The sequence below is a fragment of the Branchiostoma lanceolatum genome, chromosome 11, assembly GCF_035083965.1.
Source record: "Branchiostoma lanceolatum isolate klBraLanc5 chromosome 11, klBraLanc5.hap2, whole genome shotgun sequence".
NCBI classification, from domain to species: Eukaryota; Metazoa; Chordata; class Leptocardii; order Amphioxiformes; family Branchiostomatidae; genus Branchiostoma; species Branchiostoma lanceolatum.
In genome coordinates, this window is record NC_089732.1 from 4,094,727 (window position 1) to 4,114,817 (window position 20,091).

General features: G+C 42.4%; 1 protein-coding gene and 1 non-coding gene across 2 annotated transcripts; one reads left to right on the top strand and one right to left on the bottom strand.

Annotated features, from left to right (window-relative positions):
- The first annotated feature begins 224 nt into the window (after positions 1 to 224).
- On the top strand, positions 225 to 20,013 carry LOC136445299 (uncharacterized). The gene is made up of 9 exons (XM_066443222.1): positions 225 to 443; positions 7,834 to 7,969; positions 9,395 to 9,451; positions 10,065 to 10,209; positions 12,468 to 12,699; positions 13,619 to 13,744; positions 14,144 to 14,320; positions 16,078 to 16,214; positions 17,512 to 20,013. The coding sequence occupies exons 2-9, from the start codon at positions 7,867 to 7,869 to the stop codon at positions 17,519 to 17,521; spliced, it is 987 nt and encodes a 328-aa protein (XP_066299319.1). The 5' UTR covers positions 225 to 443; positions 7,834 to 7,866; the 3' UTR covers positions 17,522 to 20,013.
- Trnas-cga (transfer RNA serine (anticodon CGA)) lies at positions 11,340 to 11,421 on the bottom strand. The gene has a single exon. It is a non-coding gene; the product is annotated as a tRNA-Ser (tRNA).
- Positions 20,014 to 20,091: the final 78 nt, after the last annotated feature.

The window sequence follows — 20,091 nt, forward strand, 5'->3', positions numbered from 1 at the left end:
TTGGTGGGACTCTTTTTACTAATCATGTGCTGTTTTCTGATTGTATAATCAGTTCCGAATGTACCTGATTACTTGTAGTCAGCCTCCCGTATGGGTACAGTCAGAATTGAGGTACAACCAGAAAAAGCACATAACGAGCTTAAAGAAGAGCCTAATCCAGAAGCCTGCATAGAGGCTAAGCGTCGCACCCTCGCCACCTCATGACCCCGGCTCTATTGTCTGAACGCCCTGCTGTCATTTGTGTCGCTCCGACAGGCTGCTAGCGTGCGCCCCACCCTCACATGACGTGCTGTTTACGGGAGGCAACGTTCTGGTCTAGGTGTACACAGTCGGCGTGCTGAGATCGTGAGGGGTTGGATAACATCACCGTGGGTCGAGTGATCTTCTTGCAAAGGGCCTGCGTTAGGAGAGGAGTGAAGGATTTTCAGGACAACAATTTTTAGGTGAGTGAAAGTTGCAGAGCCGATCGCTGAATGCACGCCTTTGTAGTTCATTTGAAGAGATAGCCCTCGGGGTACACAGGACTAGACAGTAGGACAGTGATACTCTCTAACCAGAGGTTGGAGGGAAAAGGTTGGGACTTTCTCCTGATTTGCACAGTTTTCTAACAGCCGACCATCCAATTCAGTGTCCTGTCGGTCAGATATAGGGGCAGGTCAGAAACTGTCACGACTTTGCCCCCAAAGATCTGCTTGGAGATTAGGACCTCAAGTCTAATTTGCTGTGAGAAAGAAACATACAGGTTCCCCGTGCTCTATTCCAACCTCGTTTTGTTCAAGATGCTCTTGACATTGAAGATCACGGAACAAAAACGTCTCCGATAACATGACCATGACAGTGGGGTTGGGTTTTGTTCCTTGTGACAATTGCTCAGACGTTGCCAGTGTGTTCTAGTTCTGAGATGACGTGGATATCTATTGTGCCTTAGGCCTCGTGTGCCCCCTTTATTGAACAATGAGGAAAACACAGTACATTTCAACATGGAAGAATACTATGAAATTCTGTGTGGATATTTTGCCTGATGATCGCATCAATCCACGGTGACATTTCAGATTCAATCTATGGCAGTTCATACATTTGTAACACAGTATAGTTTGGAAAAACCATAGTTATATAGTTTGGCTGTAATTGTTAGTCTCATTTGAAAACAATTAAGCATCCATCTCTTTCGAGTAAAGACAGCTATCTCTCAAGCAGAAACACAGTGGTATTAAAGTGTCCTTAAAATGCTCGCGCCCGTCATTCCCTATTCCTACCACGCGCTCTTCTTCAGGCGTAAGAAAAGACGGGTTTGTCTGTGTCGTCATGGCGTGTTTTCCCCCTTGACACTCGGTCCTTTTCTGTGACCAAATTTATTTTGTAGTTTTGAACTCATGAAATTCAGATCCATTCCTTGCTAGCTCGTCTTTCGTTCTTTGGAACCAACATGGCCGACCGTGTATATATCGAAGGTCATTCCGTGTCCTCCCATCCGTTGTTAGTGATAAATAATTGATGCCCAGAGCGGGTAACACCCAACTCACACGTCACTCCCATAGGCATGGCGTCCCTTTGTCAGACCACCACAGCTACATTAAGCACAGTGTAACATTACACCTCGTGATTGTCATATTCCATTTTTCTTCTATTTGTGCTCGCTGTTTTAAAGAGTGTGCTAGAGTTCGTTATCCCTTTTGAGAGAGGGTGTGTCGTTGTTTACCTCAGTCCAGATGGTCTATAGACAGAGCGAGGGCAACACCTGCAAAATACACTTAAGGACAAAGGAAGCCGCCATTGATGTCTCTTAAGGTGTGACCTGGGCGCGTTAGAGCTTTAGTGTAGATGCTGTAGAAATTATATCTTGTAGCAATCACACTGTCGATATATGTATGATGTTTGCTACAAAACTAGATGTGTGTCGATACATACTACTCAATACATTCGCTACAAAATTTACGTATGAAGTCCAACTTAATCTAGCTTAGTATCTATACGTGCCATATTCCACGTGGCTGGCTGCTATCAAAGCTCAGTTGCAATAGAAGCTGAAAGCAAACTGCTTTCTTTACGTGACTCTCTTTGGTAACTACTTTTGTAAGCACGACAAATACAGAGCTGTGCTATTGAGGTGCATTATCTAAGCATCTTGTTTCATATTCTGCTCGATTACATATAACAGCTCATTTTTTGCAGCAACATACCTTTTTCGGATACTGATACAAAACTACAGAAAATACATCCTAATTGATCACGTTCATTTTTATGTACAACATGATGTTCCATAACATTTTGATTCTTGTAACGCTAAGGACTACTTCGTTTGAAATTTGGCCAGAAGTCGAGCCTTTTAATTGCTGATCAATGAAGCCCCTGTCCCATAAAGCCGACCATAAACTCCCGACCTTCTCAAGGCCATGGTTGGAACAGTAGTCCAGAGTAAGGTCATTAAATGTCTTCAAAATCGTCTGAGTCATCTGATTATCTATTTGGAAAAATCTAAGTCGGGAACGTCATATTCTGCTTGGATGGAACAGAGGAGCAAACTGGGGCTAGAATAGGATGGATTCTAGGCTTCTCCCAACTCAACCCAGCACAGACCTTTTTGGGGAGTGGTCAGGAAGAAAGTGGTGGGAAGGTCTTGAAAGGGGTTTGATCCACCGCTCGCTGTCAGATCAGGGATAAGGTGTATATAGTGAGAGAGATCTACAGAAGTAATCCTCGTCTAAAGTGTTATCCACCGTTTCGCCAGGTGTGCAGATGTGTGAGGTTAGAGGTCATGACGCGTCATGAAGTCGTCCTGCAGCATACCTGACGGGTGACAACAGCAGGTAGTCATGTATGGCAGGGATGGGCGGGGTGAAAATGTTGTGATTCAGACCCTCTGCTAGCCTCGTATCCGGCCTTGTATGGATATGACAGCTCGGAGTCAGATGGGTACCGGGTGGGATGATAATGTTGTAATTCAGCCCTGTCTCATATCGGATATCCGGCCTTGCATGGGCGGCAGCACGAATTCGAAGTTAGATATATTGGGGATGGGAATGTAATAGATGAGCCCTTTCTTAGCCTGGGATTCAGTCTTCTACGGACGGCAGTACGAAGTCAGATATATTGGGGATGGATGGGATGAAAATGTTATGATTCAGCCCTTTCTGCCTCATATCCGACCTTGCATGGGCGACAGCATGAAGTCACTTTATATATTGGGAAACTTGATCACCTTTACATTTGCTGTAATGCTGTAAATGGGCCCCTTTACTATAGCCTCGTATCTAGTTTTGCACGAACGAAGTGGAGGGGTGAACTAGACTAAACTCCTTGGTTGGATAAAAGGCTAGACTTTTCCTTGCACTGCGATGATTATTCAATACGGTGTGGAAAGTCCATAAGAGACGTTATGAAAAACACTTATCAGATGTAGTAGATACCTGGGTCTATTTGTCAACCAACACACGAATGAGTAGAAAATCAATTGCAGTGCACTACTAGCTAACGAAAAAGCGTCGTGCTTCGTCCTCAGTCTGAGTCAGTTCGACCGCTCTACATTTTACCTTTAGAGCATAACACATTCCAAACCGCATTAGTTGTAACGTTGACAAGCCTGACAAACAAGTCACTCAGTGACCATTCCAGCCGCGCAGTTTAGTATCCTAGACGCCTGGGATTGGGCGTGGACATTCCAGTCTTATCTGCCGAGGACTAAAGTCTAACAACGCACTGAGACCTGTAGAACTTTATAGGGTGTAACGCACTATTGTTGAGTAGGGGGCGCTAATTACAGCGTTGTCGGTGACGCCTAGGTAGGTATGACATTCGAGTAGTTAACTGTGACAAAGGACTGACCAATAATGGGGGCCTGCATAGTGGCATATCCCTTTTCGTAGAGTGGAATCGGCCGTTTTGATTCCACGTAATTCGTTCTTGCTCTAGACTGTAATCAGTGCAATCTACGTACCTGAATTCAACGTAGAAGCCAGCCTGTTCGAATTTGAACGCTGTAAGTGGTTTAAACATGTCGTGGGTTAGGACATCAGTTTCATGCGCTCAACTAAAGTGAAAACAAACTGAAGCACAACAGTATGAGTATGTGTTAGTTTGAATTGAATGTACCGTTTGCGTGAAAGAATCAAACAAGACGCCTACAATTACTGCAGGTACGGAAATGAACAAAAAAAGTGTAAAGGTTTATTTATGCAAGCGGCTCAACTTGAATTGTGATTTCTTAGCCAAAAGCTTTCGCGTTGCCAGGTTTCTAACTATCCACTTTACTAAAGGGTTAATGGAAAAGGTTAATACTAAATCATCAAGTATAACCCCGTTCTTCTAGCGAGGTCAAGCACCTAAAGTCTTTGATAAATGAGGTCGTTGACTCGAGACAGAATTGTATACCAAACGGCTCGACTGAAACTCCTTCCATCGCAGCAAAGTTAACCGCCATGTCTGGTCAGAACCCATTGACCCATTTTTGGGTCGGTGAACACCGTCACGGGGTGTAAGGAGGTCAGTAAAGACAAAGGTGTGAAACTAAAGACACCAGGACCGGGCTGTTAGGGAGGAATACCGTGTGTTTAGGTCATATGTCATTCAGAGCGGACCTAGCTGACTTGGAAACGCCAAGTTATACGGTAAGAACTGTTACCTATACACATGTAAGCTGCAAAAAGTAGTTTCTTCCTCGGATCGGTCATCATGATGATATAGATTAGTATCGGACCCATGCCATGGACGCAGGAATGTAGGTAAACATGACAGGTGTCAGTATTGATCCTTCATACCAGCTCTTCCAGAAGGGGGTGGGGGCAGTAATAAGGTTTGATAGTCCTTGTTTTTACCATTCTGAAGCATATACCATTGGCTCTCTTGAGGATGTTGAATTATACCAAGTTGAACGCATTTGCAGATTTTCATGTACAGTTTCATGACATATTTTCTTGTTGCCTGCCACCGTTTTTTGCGTCATCCACTGTTATCTGTAATACAAACAGAAGATAAAACACACACCTGTAATAGTATCCTCCTCTGTAAGCTGTAGAAGTAGCTTTTTCCTCGGATTGCTGCTCATAATGATACAGATTAGTATTGTATCCATGCCGTGAAAACGTTAATGTAGGCTAACATATACAGGTGCCATTATTCAATCATACAAACTCTTCAAGAAGGGGGTGGGGGCAGTAATAAGGTTTGGTAGTCCTTGTTTTGACCATTCTGAAGCATATTCTATTGGCCGCAGTATCCTGAGGATGTTGAATTATACCAAGTTGAACGCATTCACAGATTTTCATATACAGTTTATGATACTTTTTTGCAACTGTTGTTTGTCTGATGGAAGGGTGCCTACCTACCTGTTTGTCTGATCGACCGTTATCTGTAATACAAACAAAAGATAAAACGCACACCTGTAATAGTATCCGCCTCTCTCTAAGCAGATCAAAACACTGGACTTTAGGGTCTTTAGGTGTGTTGCAAATATTTCAACTGTGTGACCTGGATTTTAGTATATCAAAACGTTTTATTTACAACCACAACAAGCTTATAATGCCTTAAGTATCAGTTGATGTTCTGGTATCTCTCTCGAAATATGGCCACTGTTGTTATCTCCAAGCAGATGTGGAGTGGAAGACCGTACCGTATCCTGATGTTTTTTTCTGATATCCTGGATTCTCCGAAAATATTTGGGTGGTCGAAATCCACTAGTCTGCAGAAAACGTTACAATCTTCCACCACAACATCTGCTTGGAGATTAGCTAAATACCACAGGACTGTTACGTCATTTTTCAAGCCTGGTGCCACCAGCAGTGTTCACGTGATGATCACGTGAAATGAGCACGGTCCTTAAGGACCCTCGGATTTGTTAAGGGTTTACGGAAGCTTGAATTTCTCAGAAAGACACCCAGTAGCCATAGTTACAGAATAACCATGTTTGCCTTCCATAAAGTATGATAAACACACCGTTCTCTTCCACTGACATCTTTAAAAACTTTGCAGACGGAATTTGCCATTTTGATCTCTTTGATGAAATTGCGGAAGAAACGACTTATGAATACTTAATTTACCAGATCAAATTGAAAATTAGCAACGAATATTGTGTTAGTAAGTACGTATGACAGAAACACCTCAAAGGTGCTCTTTACGGAGACTGTTTACGAGTAAGTGCAATGGATAGGGAGTTCCAAAACAAGCCGTGTAAATAGTATGTAACAACATTATTCAATAGATAAAATGTATTCCCTTTGTATTCCTTAAGAATGCGTAACCCACTCCTAACAATACACGCCCGCTCCCTCCAATTCATTATCCACCCTTCAGTGCAACGGAACAAAAGAAGACATTTGGCCCGAAAGACTGTGGAAGAGTCGACGTGAATAGAATATAAGATCATCTCAATTTCTGAAGTAACGTCTTTTGCTATTTTAATAGTCTCACAATTTGTAGAGAGACCATTCCATGTTTGTTGAAAAGGTGTTGGTCCTGTTGGCATTTAGATCATAGTACCTACGTGGGGTCAACTTAGGTGATCGTTCTGAGATATAGCAGAAAACTTGAAGCACACTTGGCTGTCTGCATATTAAGAATCCGGTTGGCCCATAGGCAAAGTGTTAAGATTGCATTGTTTATTTTTGATGCAACGTCAACTAGTAATTCGGTGCAAAGCGTTTTATCGCGGGATGTTGAGTATCTATCATGTATTTGTTTTGTTTTTGTGCTGTGCTTTAATGATTCGAGGCAAATGAAACTGTAGCAATCACGTACAGAGTAAGTCGGGTAGGAACTTGAATACAGCGGTGGAATTTGTTATCTTAGTGGGAACAGAGTTTGAAGAAGGCGCTCCTTCGCGCTCGTGGGGTTATCAACCTTAGTGAACAGCACAATTAAGGAAAAGGGGTTAGAGTTCGGCCGCAATCACTTTTGGCCTCTACCAGGCTCCACGGGTCGCTGGAAAAATAGCAGAAATTGGCCAAATAGACGGATAACATGCCAGAGGAGTTGGTCTGCCAAAGAAGATACAGTTTGCGATCTATAGAACCATTGGTCGCAGACTGTAACCTCCCTGGCATGTCGGGCCATGTTATCCGTCTATTTGACCAATTTCTACTATATTTCTAGCGACCTGTGGAGCCTGGTAGAGACTAACCACTTTTACGCTCCTTCTGAGGTGGAACATGCGGGGACGGAGAGCACTTGACTGGAGAGTGTGAGTCATCGAATTAAGACAACAAAGATAAGGGTCGACCAAAACAAAGGTGGCGGAAGCCTGTTTGAAGTTCTTCAGTAAAAGATGACAAAATTCATCGAAGAAAGTTGTTAAAGTAATGTTCAACATGCTGCTGTTTCTTCGTTTCAGTGTTTGTTGCTTTTATTGTTTTTCTTCGTTTCGCGACTTCACAAAATTCTATGTCCCTTTAGCCATTCCAAAGAATCAATGTATGCAAAAAAGCTCGACAAATTTCTTATGATTTGGGAACTGCATATAGCACGTTTTGCAATCAACGCCTTTGACGCAAAAACGTCACAAGTTATGATTTTTCACAGTTAACTTCTGCTCATTATGCAAGAGGAGCGATTTTTCAGCGTGTGTCGACCTACTTCGCTGACAGCTTAACATAACAACGGTATAGAAAACTGTAGAGCGTACTCCCGCTTATTTTGCGCCCTATTTCCCTGTCAGCGTGACTCGGAGAAACTTTCCCTCCCGTCCTGCCGCGCGTGTGCGCCCGGTGGTAGCTTGCCCTCGCCATGGCTGACCCGGCCGAAAACATATTCGCGCACATGCAGCCAAAGATGGAAGGCAGTCTGCCGCTGGTTTGCATTCTGTCCGTCACACACCGGTTAATGAACATTGACAATGTGTTACAGACGTGGAGAGAGGACAGGAAACGGAAGAGAGTCATGCACAAGCCGATCCGCGCCGTGCTGATAGGGTTCGCCCTGTGCTGTTACCTGTTCACCATCTTCATTAACATCATCTCATCCAACTTAGGAATAGAGCTAGGTGAGTGGAATAATTCCTACATTAACAACCGAACAATTGTCGGATTGATGTTCCTGTAGCTCAATTGGTAGAAGCCCCACAGTTGGGCTACTTGTTCCAATTAGTTGGTAAATAGGAGACCCAGGTTTGAAACCGGGGAAGGGCATCATAGTTAGAGCTACATTCGTTTTTCGGAAGAGAAGTAAAATGGGGATCCCGTTTTCGAGGAGGTGCCTCGAGCACATTAAAGGCACTACAACTGTTACAGTCTCATTACTCAGATACACTGGGTACCTACTGGCTATGAAAACAAAAAAATGGTTAATTACAACTAGGTATATAATCCAACTAGGTATTCAAGTTTCGGCCATTTTTTTACTAGCTTCACAACGTTGCTTGGCTTGTCCTTTAAGTAAATACTAAAAATTCTTACGAACATAAATTACCGTAAAGTAGTTGCGTTACTACACCGGGTAGAGACACAGTGCATTTGGTGGTAAACGACTTCAGGACGGTGCTCAATCATTTTTGATGTGGATTAGTGGAGATTAATGGGCCATTTCGATAGGAATGTGTAACAATATCCACAAATGCATACGCGAACATAAATTACCGCAAAGTGGTTGATTCACGTTACCGCATTAGGTGGGGCCACTACACCAGGGTGGCTAACAACTTTAGGAGGGGCTGATCGAGGGGTGTTCATTAAGTTAGACGACCTGTACCTAGCCCCTCGGGGCATGAATGCACAATAAAGGTCTTTCATTCATTCAATTAACTTTTGATGGGGATTAGTGGAAATTGATGAGCCATTCCGTTTTTTATCAGAAACGTGTTCGTGTTTTTAGAGATCTCGTGTTTCAATGCGTGTTTCACTCTCCAAGCAGAGGATGGGTTTCGTCTGGTTTTTGACGTATTGTGGGGTTTGAAGAGACAAAAGGCCCGACAAAAACGCCTAAAACACGTCAAAAACCAGACGGAACCCCTCTTCTGCTTGGTGAGTATGCATGTTTCATAAAGTCCCCGTCACACAGTCGACGAGCTTCTGCCGTATTTGTTGATCGCCAGAAGGCCGGCCGATTTTAAAATCGACAGAAGGTCACTCGAATTTTTGGTCTGAAAAAGCCACGCTACCATTCCTAACCGATCGGCGACCTGCGAACATCGTCATCGGCCGATCCCTAAAAAAATCGTATTACTGCCGAAAATGTCGTTTAGATCTCGCAGACATGTCGGCAGATCGATTTTCGTGCTGTGTGACAAGAGCTTTACTGAAATTTGTACATTCTCGGGGCCTGGGTATATGTTTTGTTAGCATTCTTGTGCGGATAAGACTTGTTGTCAGTTAAACATGGTGGTGGGAACGAGTTGTTTATAGTGCAAATATCACAAAATGTATCTGTTCTCGTTTCCTGTGTTTCTTTTGCTGCTCTGGACTCATCACAGTGAACTACAAGTTCTTTAGTCGAGCAGCGCTCTCTAAGGATATATATGCGATCAGAGGTAGGTATCATGGTATAATCCCGCAGTTTGGTGGCGCTGGCAGATGAGGTGGTGGAGTGTAACCAATAACTGTGGGAACATGCTGGATATATAGAAGCTTAAGAAGGTGCTAACGATAACAAATGCATTGTTTTACTTACACGTTAAGCTGTAGTCCCAATCGTAGAACGGCGTTTCGTCGTAACTTAACGTAACCAGTACCTGGTGCTTAGGTACACAGCTTAAATGTGATGCTAGGTGCTAACGACACCCTACGATATTTTAGGGCAATGGGTTGCTCCTTGTGGATAGGCTAATATTCTAACATCCCTAACGTTAAGAAGGAATAACTACTTAACACCCTAAGCGTCCCTACAGCATAATATATATCTTCATTTTGGTGAAGTTTGTCGACAAAATAGATTCAGCTGTATCACACACATGTGGCAATGAAAACATAACCATTTTGGCGAAGGTAAATAATGTTGTCTAAAACGTGGTTACATGTACACACTAAGACCAAGAATGTAGGCTACTTTGATGTAATTGTTACGTGATGAATATATATCTTAACACATTGCCGTACTTTAAAGAAAAGATATTTCCCAATTTAAGACATTGTCGCTTCCCACAGACTGGTTCCAGGCGTCCATCGGAAACACCACAGCGAGGTTCCAGTTCGACTTCACCCCGGCCGGCTGGGTCTTCACGCTCTGGGCAGTCATCTTCTTTTGGAACCTCATCTGGCACTTCTACGCGCTTACAACTATCTGTCGCAGGTACGGAATATTCATTCGTTAGTGGGTTAGTTCGCCAGTTAGATCGTTTGTTTCATACACTCTTCTGGCACCGCCATGGGCCAAGGGCACGTTGTCGTGAAATACCAACGGTAAATTGGACACAAAAAAAACAAATAAACAAACCTACAAACAGGCAAGCTTCCATAACGCATTCACGAGTCTGGCACCACCATAAGCAGTCGGTACTTCGCTGTGGGAGTATGTTTGGTTATTTGTTTGTTTATTTATTTGTTTGTTCATTTTACCATTGGCAATTCACAAATTCTCCTAGAATCCTTGTTGGTCGGAACATCTACAACGTGTATATAATTTCTTAATTCCAAATTCACTAGTCTAAGTTGGTGTCTGTTTTTAAAAAGAGGAGAAAGGCTTTCACAGGTCATAGTTCAAGTTCAGCCACATTGTAATACGACACCTGAGCGGGACAAGAAAAGTGCATTACTCGGGTGAAAGGTGGTTCCGCTCCAAAGTTAGTGCGCTAGTTTTCTAAGGTGAAGGACCCACAAAATGTTAACAAAACGTTATTTCCTTTAATCAAAAATTCTCCTGTGTAAGGATTGGAGAACTGTAATCGAATATAAAAAAAGATATTGGAAAAAATTAAACTTCGTCACGAAAAGCTATAGGATTTGAACCAAAAACCAAAAAATTTTAATGAACACAAAAGTTGTTTTAGAGCTATAAAATGACCAAAATTCTTATATATAAGAGTTAGAGAATTGTAATTAGATATAAACAAAATATTGAAAAATAATTTAACTTCGTCACTGACAGGATTCGAACCGCAAAATGTTAATCAATGTTTAAACTCAAATGTTACTTTTAAAGCTACTAGATAAAATTAATTATCATTTTCTTTTCATTCAAAATTTTTGATCTGTAAGAGTGACAGAATTGTAATCAAACATACAAAAAAATGTTTCGAAAAAATAAAACTTCGTCACGGATAGAATTCAAACCACAAAATGTTGATTAACGCAAACGTTACTTTTAGAGCTACTAGATGAAATCATAATTCTTTTAATTTGAAAAATCTTATCTGTAAAGATTTACAGAATTATGATTACAAATACATGTATAAAAACAAAATATTGAAAAAAATGAAACGTCGTCACGGACAGGATTCGAACCTGTGCGGGGAAACCCCATTGGATTTCGAGTCCAACGCCTTAACCACTCGGCCACCGTGACTACCTGTTTTATTACTATTGCTAATGGCAGAAGACGACATTTTATTGCTTTTCTTTTATTGTATTCATATCTACTTACATACAATAAAAAACTTTATCAAGATTTAAAAAGTTAGCATAAGATTTTCTTAGTAAATTCAGCTTTCCATTTGCACAAATTTAAGAACATACTCCAAATAAACAATTACAGTAAGTGATATCATAAGGTGATTGAGCCTTACGAAACTAGATGTAATCGCTGTTTGGTTAAAACAAAACAAAAATACAACAGAGAAACCAGAACAAAATTTAGAGAAAATGGCGCATTTTTGTTGTTACGGTGCGTACAACATCTATTGCTTTAAATTTTGGTCCATGTGTGTGTCTACATGCTTGAGGTCCCGGTACAAGATCGCTTTCGAAGATTCGGGTACGCATGTGCAGTGTCAAGGTGAAGGCCCCTGGCTTGTAAACAATTGTGTCTTGACCATTGTCGTCATTTGCATAACAATGCCCAGAGGGGTTTTGTTCACGTCTCAGGGGCCTTCATCTTTGACTCTGCACATGCGTCCTCGAATCCACAAAAGCGCTAATATTATTAAGAAAGTCTTGATCGATTTGAACGATATGTGGTATGTTGGTAGGTGTTGTGAGCCTGCCGATCAATGTATTTTGGGGCCACCTGGTGGCCGACCTTGGTACTGCTGCAGAGATTCCGGATCTCGTATCTTTAGTCATGGACATGCTGTGGTCTTGATTTTTTGGAGGCAGATAGCTTTATTGTAAAGAAGAAGTGGTTTAGGCTTGGGTCCCCAGCAGCTTGCTCTACAGGAACTGCAGGGGCGTTTTTGTTAGAATCTTTCAAGGACGATATCTATACAAGGGAAGGACGCATTTGAATGATATTTTTTTCTGCAGGTACAGTATGTGTACGTGTACGTGTTTCCTAACGCCGTTCCCGCGCCAATGTAAGTTTTCTTGCACAGGCCTTTCGCCTTGGCACTGTCCGTGGTATACGATTCCTTACTTAATCTCCTTCGGGGCTTTGTCCTACGTCTCTTTCTGCAGGTACAAACATGAGTACGTGTACGTGTTTCCTAACGCCCTCCCCACGCCGTTCTGGGTGGCCTGGATCATAAACCTGGGCCTGAACATCGGCTGGCAGTTCCTGTTCGACGGGCGGCATATGATCCCCGCCGCCGTGTTCATGGCGCTCATCGTCATCTCTCTCATCGTCTGCCTGGCGACCACGTACTTCCGCACCTGCCGCGACGGCGCCTGGATGAAGGACAACATGCCGGTACGTGCACAAGATTCCGTTAGTTATGTAGGATTAGCGGTAGTTTTCTTTAAACGGGATCCCCGATCAGAGGTGATATATAGATACTCGTAGTCGCTAGTAGTCGGACCTGCCGCGACGGGGCCTGGATACCGGCAATACGGCCGGTACGTGCACAAGATTCCGTTAGGTTAAGTCACGCACACAGGGAATTTTAACGATAGTTAATACCATTAATTAAAACCGCGGATTGTAGGAGAGTCTTGCATAATGAAGGACAACATGCAGGTACGTGCGATAGTTTTCGTTAATCGAGATCTAGTAGTAGTAGCCCAGGCGATGTGGCCTGGATGAAGGACAACGTGTCGGTAACGTTACGTGCACCAGATTCCGTTAGGATCAGTGATAGAGGAGGTCCTTATTGGTGATAGTATTCAGCATGATGGCGATCGGAGCAGGGGGTCACTGGTAACTCGATGAAGGTTTATATTCAGGTAGAACATTACGTAAATAAATGGAGCAACCGGATGAATTGTAAGAAGTCAAGTTTCTTGACAGCAACAACTACCTTTCATCAGTGACTGAGAATCTTCATTCCGTTAATAGACGTTGTCCTGTTTTCTAAATCTACATGTTATTGGGCAAAGCCGAGGTGCTCACACTATGCTCCTGATAACGTATGGCTGGTGGTCGTAACTCGAAGCAATTGAAGATCATTGAAGCTAAGACGTTGTCCCTAACGTCCGTACCCCGGCTACCTGGAACAAATGACAACTGGTCTTCTTTGTTTGTCTAAAAAGCCCTCCAGTATTATGACTAAAAAAACGACCAGTTGTTGTTTAGGCGTGGGGGTGGTTTCTACCAGGTTAGGGGAGCGTATCCTCTTCACTTGTTTTATATAACTGTTTTTAAGAGGCTTGTGTAATTGTCCTTTTTGTAGGGCGATCTGTACGCAGTGCGGCTCCTGTGCCACAACGGCCTGGGCATCTACATCACCTTCGCCACCGTGCTGTTCTTCCTCAACCTCGGCATCTGTCTGATCTGGTGGGGAGCGGGGGCAAACCAGGTAAGCAAGCAGCACAACTTGAAATACATACAAACAAAAACTCCCCCTGCAGTACGGAAGGATTCTTCTAAGAAGCCCGAAATCGACCTTTATCTTTTTTTAATATCATGACTTCGGTCAAGCTTGCAAGACTTTAATCTACTAGCATGGCGGACGTCCATGACGTCATAGTCACGTGGGTGTAAAATGCCATATTTGACCACCCCGATACCTCTGCCTTAGGTTGACGTGACCACGGGTTTGTTTTCCGGACATGGTCTTTCAACAAAATGACTTTTTAATTTTCTTATTGACTAATGCCTTTATAAATTTAACACACCAACATGGCGGACATTCATGACGTCATAGTCACGTGGGTGTAAAACGCCATATTTGACCGTCCCGATACCTCTGCCTTAGGTTGACGTGACCACGGGCCTGTTCTCCGGGCTGGCGTTCCTGATGCTGGTGTGGTTCGTGCTGGAGAACTTCACCCCGCTGGAGCCGTACTGCCGCTACACGCTCACTATCTGGCCCACACTCATCGTGGCGCTCACCGCCATCTTCATCCACCGTCGGGCGCCGGTTGGTGGCACTGTAAGTTACTTTAAATACTTTGTTTCGCATACATCCCGTAAACCGCCTTTAGGCGAAACACAGTAGTTTGGTACAGTAAGTACTGCCGCTACACCCTCACCATCTGGCCCACGCTCATCGTGGCGCTCACCGCCATCTTCATCCACCGTCGGCCGGTTGGTGGCGCTGTAAGTTGTTTTCAATATACTTAACGCCAAAAATAGTTACTCAAGCAACTGGATAAGATTTTTTTTAAACAGTCAGACGTTTCAGCCAGCATCCGCTGTCTTTCGTCAGTTATTGAAACGTCTGACTGTTTCAAAATCGTATCCAGTTGCTTGAGTAACTATTTTTGGCGTATACCTGGATGTCTAATTATAACCTTCATCAACCTTTCAATACTTTGTTTCGCTTTTCGCTCAACTGGTAACAGCCTCACAGTTGAGCTCATGGGTCCAATTAGTTGGTAACTAGGAGACCCGGGTTCGAATCCGGGGAAGGGCATCCTGGTTCGAGCTGCATTCTCGTTTCGGAAGGGACGTAAATTTGGAATTGATCGGCGGTACGAAATGATATTGACCACTTTTCAACCTTGGTAAAGGACCAACAGAGTGACTAAATGCTGAAAATCATCATTGCTTTTTTTCAGATCCCCGCTGATTTCTGGGACTCCAACGACCGTAACGACATCTACAACGCTGTGACTAAATATCACCATTGTTTTTTTCAGATCCCCGCTGATTTCTGGAACTCCAACGACCGTAACGACATCTACAACGCTGTGACTAAATATCACCATTGTTTTTTCAGATCCCCGCTAATTTCTGGGACCCAAACGACCGTAACGACATCTACAACGCTGTGACTAAATATCACCATTGTTTTTTTCAGATCCCCGCTGATTTCTGGAACTCCAACGACCGTAACGACATCTACAACGCTGTGACTAAATATCACCATTGTTTTTTTCAGATCCCCGCTGATTTCTGGAACTCCAACGACCGTAACGACATCTACAACGCTGTGACTAAATATCACCATTGTTTTTTTCAGATCCCCGCTGATTTCTGGAACTCCAACGACCGTAACGACATCTACAACGCTGTGACTAAATATCACCATTGTTTTTTCAGATCCCCGCTGATTTCTGGAACTCCAACGACCGTAACGACATCTACAACGCTGTGACTAAATATCATCATTGTTTTTTTCAGATCCCCGCTGATTTCTGGAACTCCAACGACCGTAACGACATCTACAACGCTGTGACTAAATATCACCATTGTTTTTTCAGATCCCCGCTGATTTCTGGAACTCCAACGACCGTAACGACATCTACAACGCTGTGACTAAATATCACCATTGTTTTTTTCAGATCCCCGCTGATTTCTGGAACTCCAACGACCGTAACGACATCTACAACGCTGTGACTAAATATCACCATTGTTTTTTTCAGATCCCCGCTGATTTCTGGAACTCCAACGACCGTAACGACATCTACAACGCTGTGACTAAATATCACCATTGTTTTTTCAGATCCCCGCTGATTTCTGGAACTCCAACGACCGTAACGACATCTACAACGCTGTGACTAAATATCATCATTGTTTTTTTCAGATCCCCGCTGATTTCTGGAACTCCAACGACCGTAACGACATCTACAACGCTGTGACTAAATATCACCATTGTTTTTTCAGATCCCCGCTGATTTCTGGAACTCCAACGACCGTAACGACATCTACAACGCTGTGACTAAATATCACCATTGTTTTTTTCAGATCCCCGCTGATTTCTGGAACTCGAACGACCGTAACGACATCTACAACGCCGTGCTGCTGGGCGTGGCCTGCCTGTTCTGCCTGCTCCGCTTCATCATCGTGCTGGTGCTGCATCGCAGGAAGCCCATCGACTACGGGTGAGTCATTAATGTTAGAAACTAATTAATGTTCATATATACGTATACAGTGACAGGGTAGTCACCTTAATTGTAGCCTTGTTATGTTTACCTTCACGGAACGTTACGCACGTATCAAACGTTAAGTTATTCACCTTGAAACCTCACTACATTTCTACCGACTGGTACCCGACCAAGTCTTGATCTTTCTATTTTGGGCATGTATGGGGAGAGCCGTAGAAAGGAGGTCATTTGCCCCCCTTGACTCATCCACGATTTGTCCTATATGACGAATGTAACTGGGCTCTAATCGTAGAAAGTCACTCCGATTCACTCGTCCTGCACTTTATTGTAAAATCAAATTGCCAACCAAACACGTCCGACGCGTGAGAAAGGCAGGGTTATGATATTGGCGTCAAACATTGCATGAGGAGTGTGTTATGTTGGAGTCGCTCAATTGAGTTACAATTTTATCTTTCACTATGGCGACAAATATTAATGCAGTACATGTATATTCATGATCATGGGTATGCCACGCCATGATGATGGGGTTTGAAGGTGAACACCTTTAAGGTGAACTTACTTAAGGTAAACTTGTTCACCTTCAAATCTCACAACTTGAGAGGTTTGAAGGTGAACACGTAGTCACGACATTTCTACAGAGTATACCAACTCGTACCCTCCCGAGATCTTTCTATTTTGGACATGTTCCAAAGCCTTCACAAAACCACTTGGCTCCCACTTTGGTGCCCAAACGGTGGAGCGGCCTACATAAGTCCTTTGTGCACGGGTAGGATAGACGGTAAAGAGACTCTCCAACCCTCGGGTCTTTTGTTGGAAACGTTCCCCATTATCAAAGGTCGAACACAGGTCATCGGTGATGACGCACTCCAGGGTTCTACCAATTAACCAGCGTATGCACACTGAGACGGTGAACCCCATGATTTGTGTTTAAGTTTGGACATGTAAAAGTTCGCAGTTTCTCTTTGTGTTTAATTTACAAAACTTGTCCATCTAAATTTTCAGCGGGAAGTGGCGGTTGAGATGAAAGAATCGGTAGAAAAATAATCACACATCAGTTGATAACTTGTCAAAACCCAACATTCATAGGTGGCTGTATTGTGGCTGAAATCGTAGTATATTGCATTTTTTTTTCATTTCCTTATCTGTTTTCAGCTACAGCATTCATGCTGAATCAATGATATTCTGTCATACTTAACACCCCCTGATTTGCTACATTTTACAGAAGACTATGGCTAATCACTCCTATTCAATGATAATCAACTAATTGTTTAACAATATCTCTTTTTCTATCCAGAATGTACTGATCACGAGGATTGATCCGCATTGATTCCAACCGATTGATGACCCGGGATGATTGACACCAATCACACAACATCACGATGATAAGAGATTACGAGATTGATTGTACTTAATTGAAATGTTAATTGGTCAAAATGCAGTAATTGAAAGTTGAATAATTATACCATATAATCATACATACGGATAAAACCTTGACAATAAGAAATATCATCAAAGAACTTGATTAGCAAATGAAATTGAAATGAAAACTCAAAAACAATAATATTGCTATTTTCCTTGGGATGTACAGCCAAACCTGTCTACAGCGACCACTTAGGGAAATGATCACAGTTGACAGGTGGCCACTATAAACAGGGCCGTGTTAATGTTTGGTTCAATGGGGAAAGTAATCTAAGGGACCACCAAAAAGTGGCCACAGTGGTCCTCATGCAGAGGTAGTCACTAGAACAGGTTTGACTGTACTCGATGCTCACTGTAGCAGGATTGTAGAATTGAAAACACTGCTGTATGGTAAAATTCTGCTGTGGGACGGTCCTTAAAATTCCCCATTCCCTTTATGTCTTCTTTTCCCACGTCTTTAGCAGCGCGGAATACCCTGATGATCTCGAGGAGTTTCAGATGGTGAACACCAAACGGTTTGAAAGACAGAGATTCAGCAGGGTCGCATAGGCAGAGTGGAGTGTAATGCTAGACTGGTGCTGCATTGATACTGGACTGGCATGGCATTTTCATCACGGATGCCACCTCAGTCCAGCACCAATGTAGCACTATGGTATTCGTTCAAGGCTTTGCTGCTTTTATAGTCTATGGAGTAGTAGTGGTATCTCACACAGCCATAATTGCTCTGAAATTACCGTAGCAGTTGGCACCAATGCTGCACTAGAGCAGCATTAAAATCTTGAGCATTAGTGCCGCATGACACATTACTTTCGTAAGGGATATTGACCGCTGAGCGACCAAAATTGGATTTATATATGACCTTGAGTTTATACTTTGAATATGATCCATGATGTATAAGTATGATTTAAAAGACAGCAATACACGCGAGACTTACAAAATACCAGATTACATGTTCAACTTAGTATATCGTTATAAAAAGGAAGAGGCTGGTGTTTGTGGAAAATTGTGTATTTGAGTACGTCAGACGAGGGCAGAGACAGTTAAGATCATTGTAGATTCGAAAGTTATCTGAAAGAAATCAAATAGACCAAGTCCCATGGTCTGTCTAGATAATTTATGAGTCAATTCTTACATTAGAAAGAAGCATTTGAAGGTGAGCTGTGTGTAAGTTGGTGAATGAAAAGTTGAAAGGTAACAGAAAGAATCATTCTTAAACGAGTTTAAACTGTAATTTCCAACACAAAAAATTGGACTTACCCAAATTTTCGACCGTACGACATCGGTCTTTGTCAAGGAATGATCCATCCACCGCTGGGGTGACGTCACGTTATGCAGATAGCACACGTGACTCGGTGAGTAGTGGATCGTAAGTATTGGAAAGTCTGTAGCGCCCGCCGTCTCTGTTGAGGGATGATCGTAGGGCCCTGATGTAAATGGCTTCCTTGATGCCTCTTGCAACCCTTGATGCCTCTTGACAAAGACCGATGTCGTACGGTCGAAAATTTGGGTAAGTCCAATTTTTTGTGTTGGAAATAACAGTTTAAACTCGTTTAAGAATGATTTCTACCAACACAGATGAACTTTCAAGCTAAGAAAGAATCATTATCTGACTCCAACAATGTGAAAACAGTTGTTTGAAGGCCAGATTGTGTATGATATTGTATTTAATGCTGTTATGTAGCTTTAGTAAGTTATCAATATTGTTGTTTTAAGGTAGACTGAGTAGAATATGTTGTTTTCATGATAATATTCAATGTAGAAAATGGCTTATGAATTGGAATGTCTGTTCAAGGTGTTTTTCACCATGATTGTATATTTCTTCGTCATTATACCACTTATTGATATTATCTTACTTAAAGTTTATTTACTGATTATACTAGACTTAAGCTTTATGGTGGCCTTTTAAAGGTTAAGAAGCTTTATGTGGTATTTATGAATAATCTTTGCTATGCTAGGTTATAGTTTCTACTTAGAGTATACTTTTATATGATTGGCATAAATTGTATATATCTATATATTGATACTCGTATATTGTGAAGTTATATACCTGGTGTACTTGCATATGGACTATTCCATTTAAAAGGTTCAAGGGGTGTGGGAATGAAGGCATGGGGTTATAAAGAAGTGACTGAGAACATACAAAGATCATTATTACAGATTTAGTTGAGAAGTGAACACCCCCTTTGAACTTATTGAATGGTATAGCCTTGTGACATGTACAATATCAGGACAGCAATATTTTTCAGCATTTCATACTGATAGATATTGCTTCTTGCCATTCTTAGTTTTATGCCATGACATGCATGTAAGGTATGATAGATATATTTTATGTAGCTTGCTATGTCTTGTTCTGAATCAATAAAGATCCAGATGGAAACCTTTGGAGTAGAAGGAGTCTGGGTTGTTTGTGTGGAGTAGTCATAATCATTTTGCCTTTGAATACAAATAATTATTG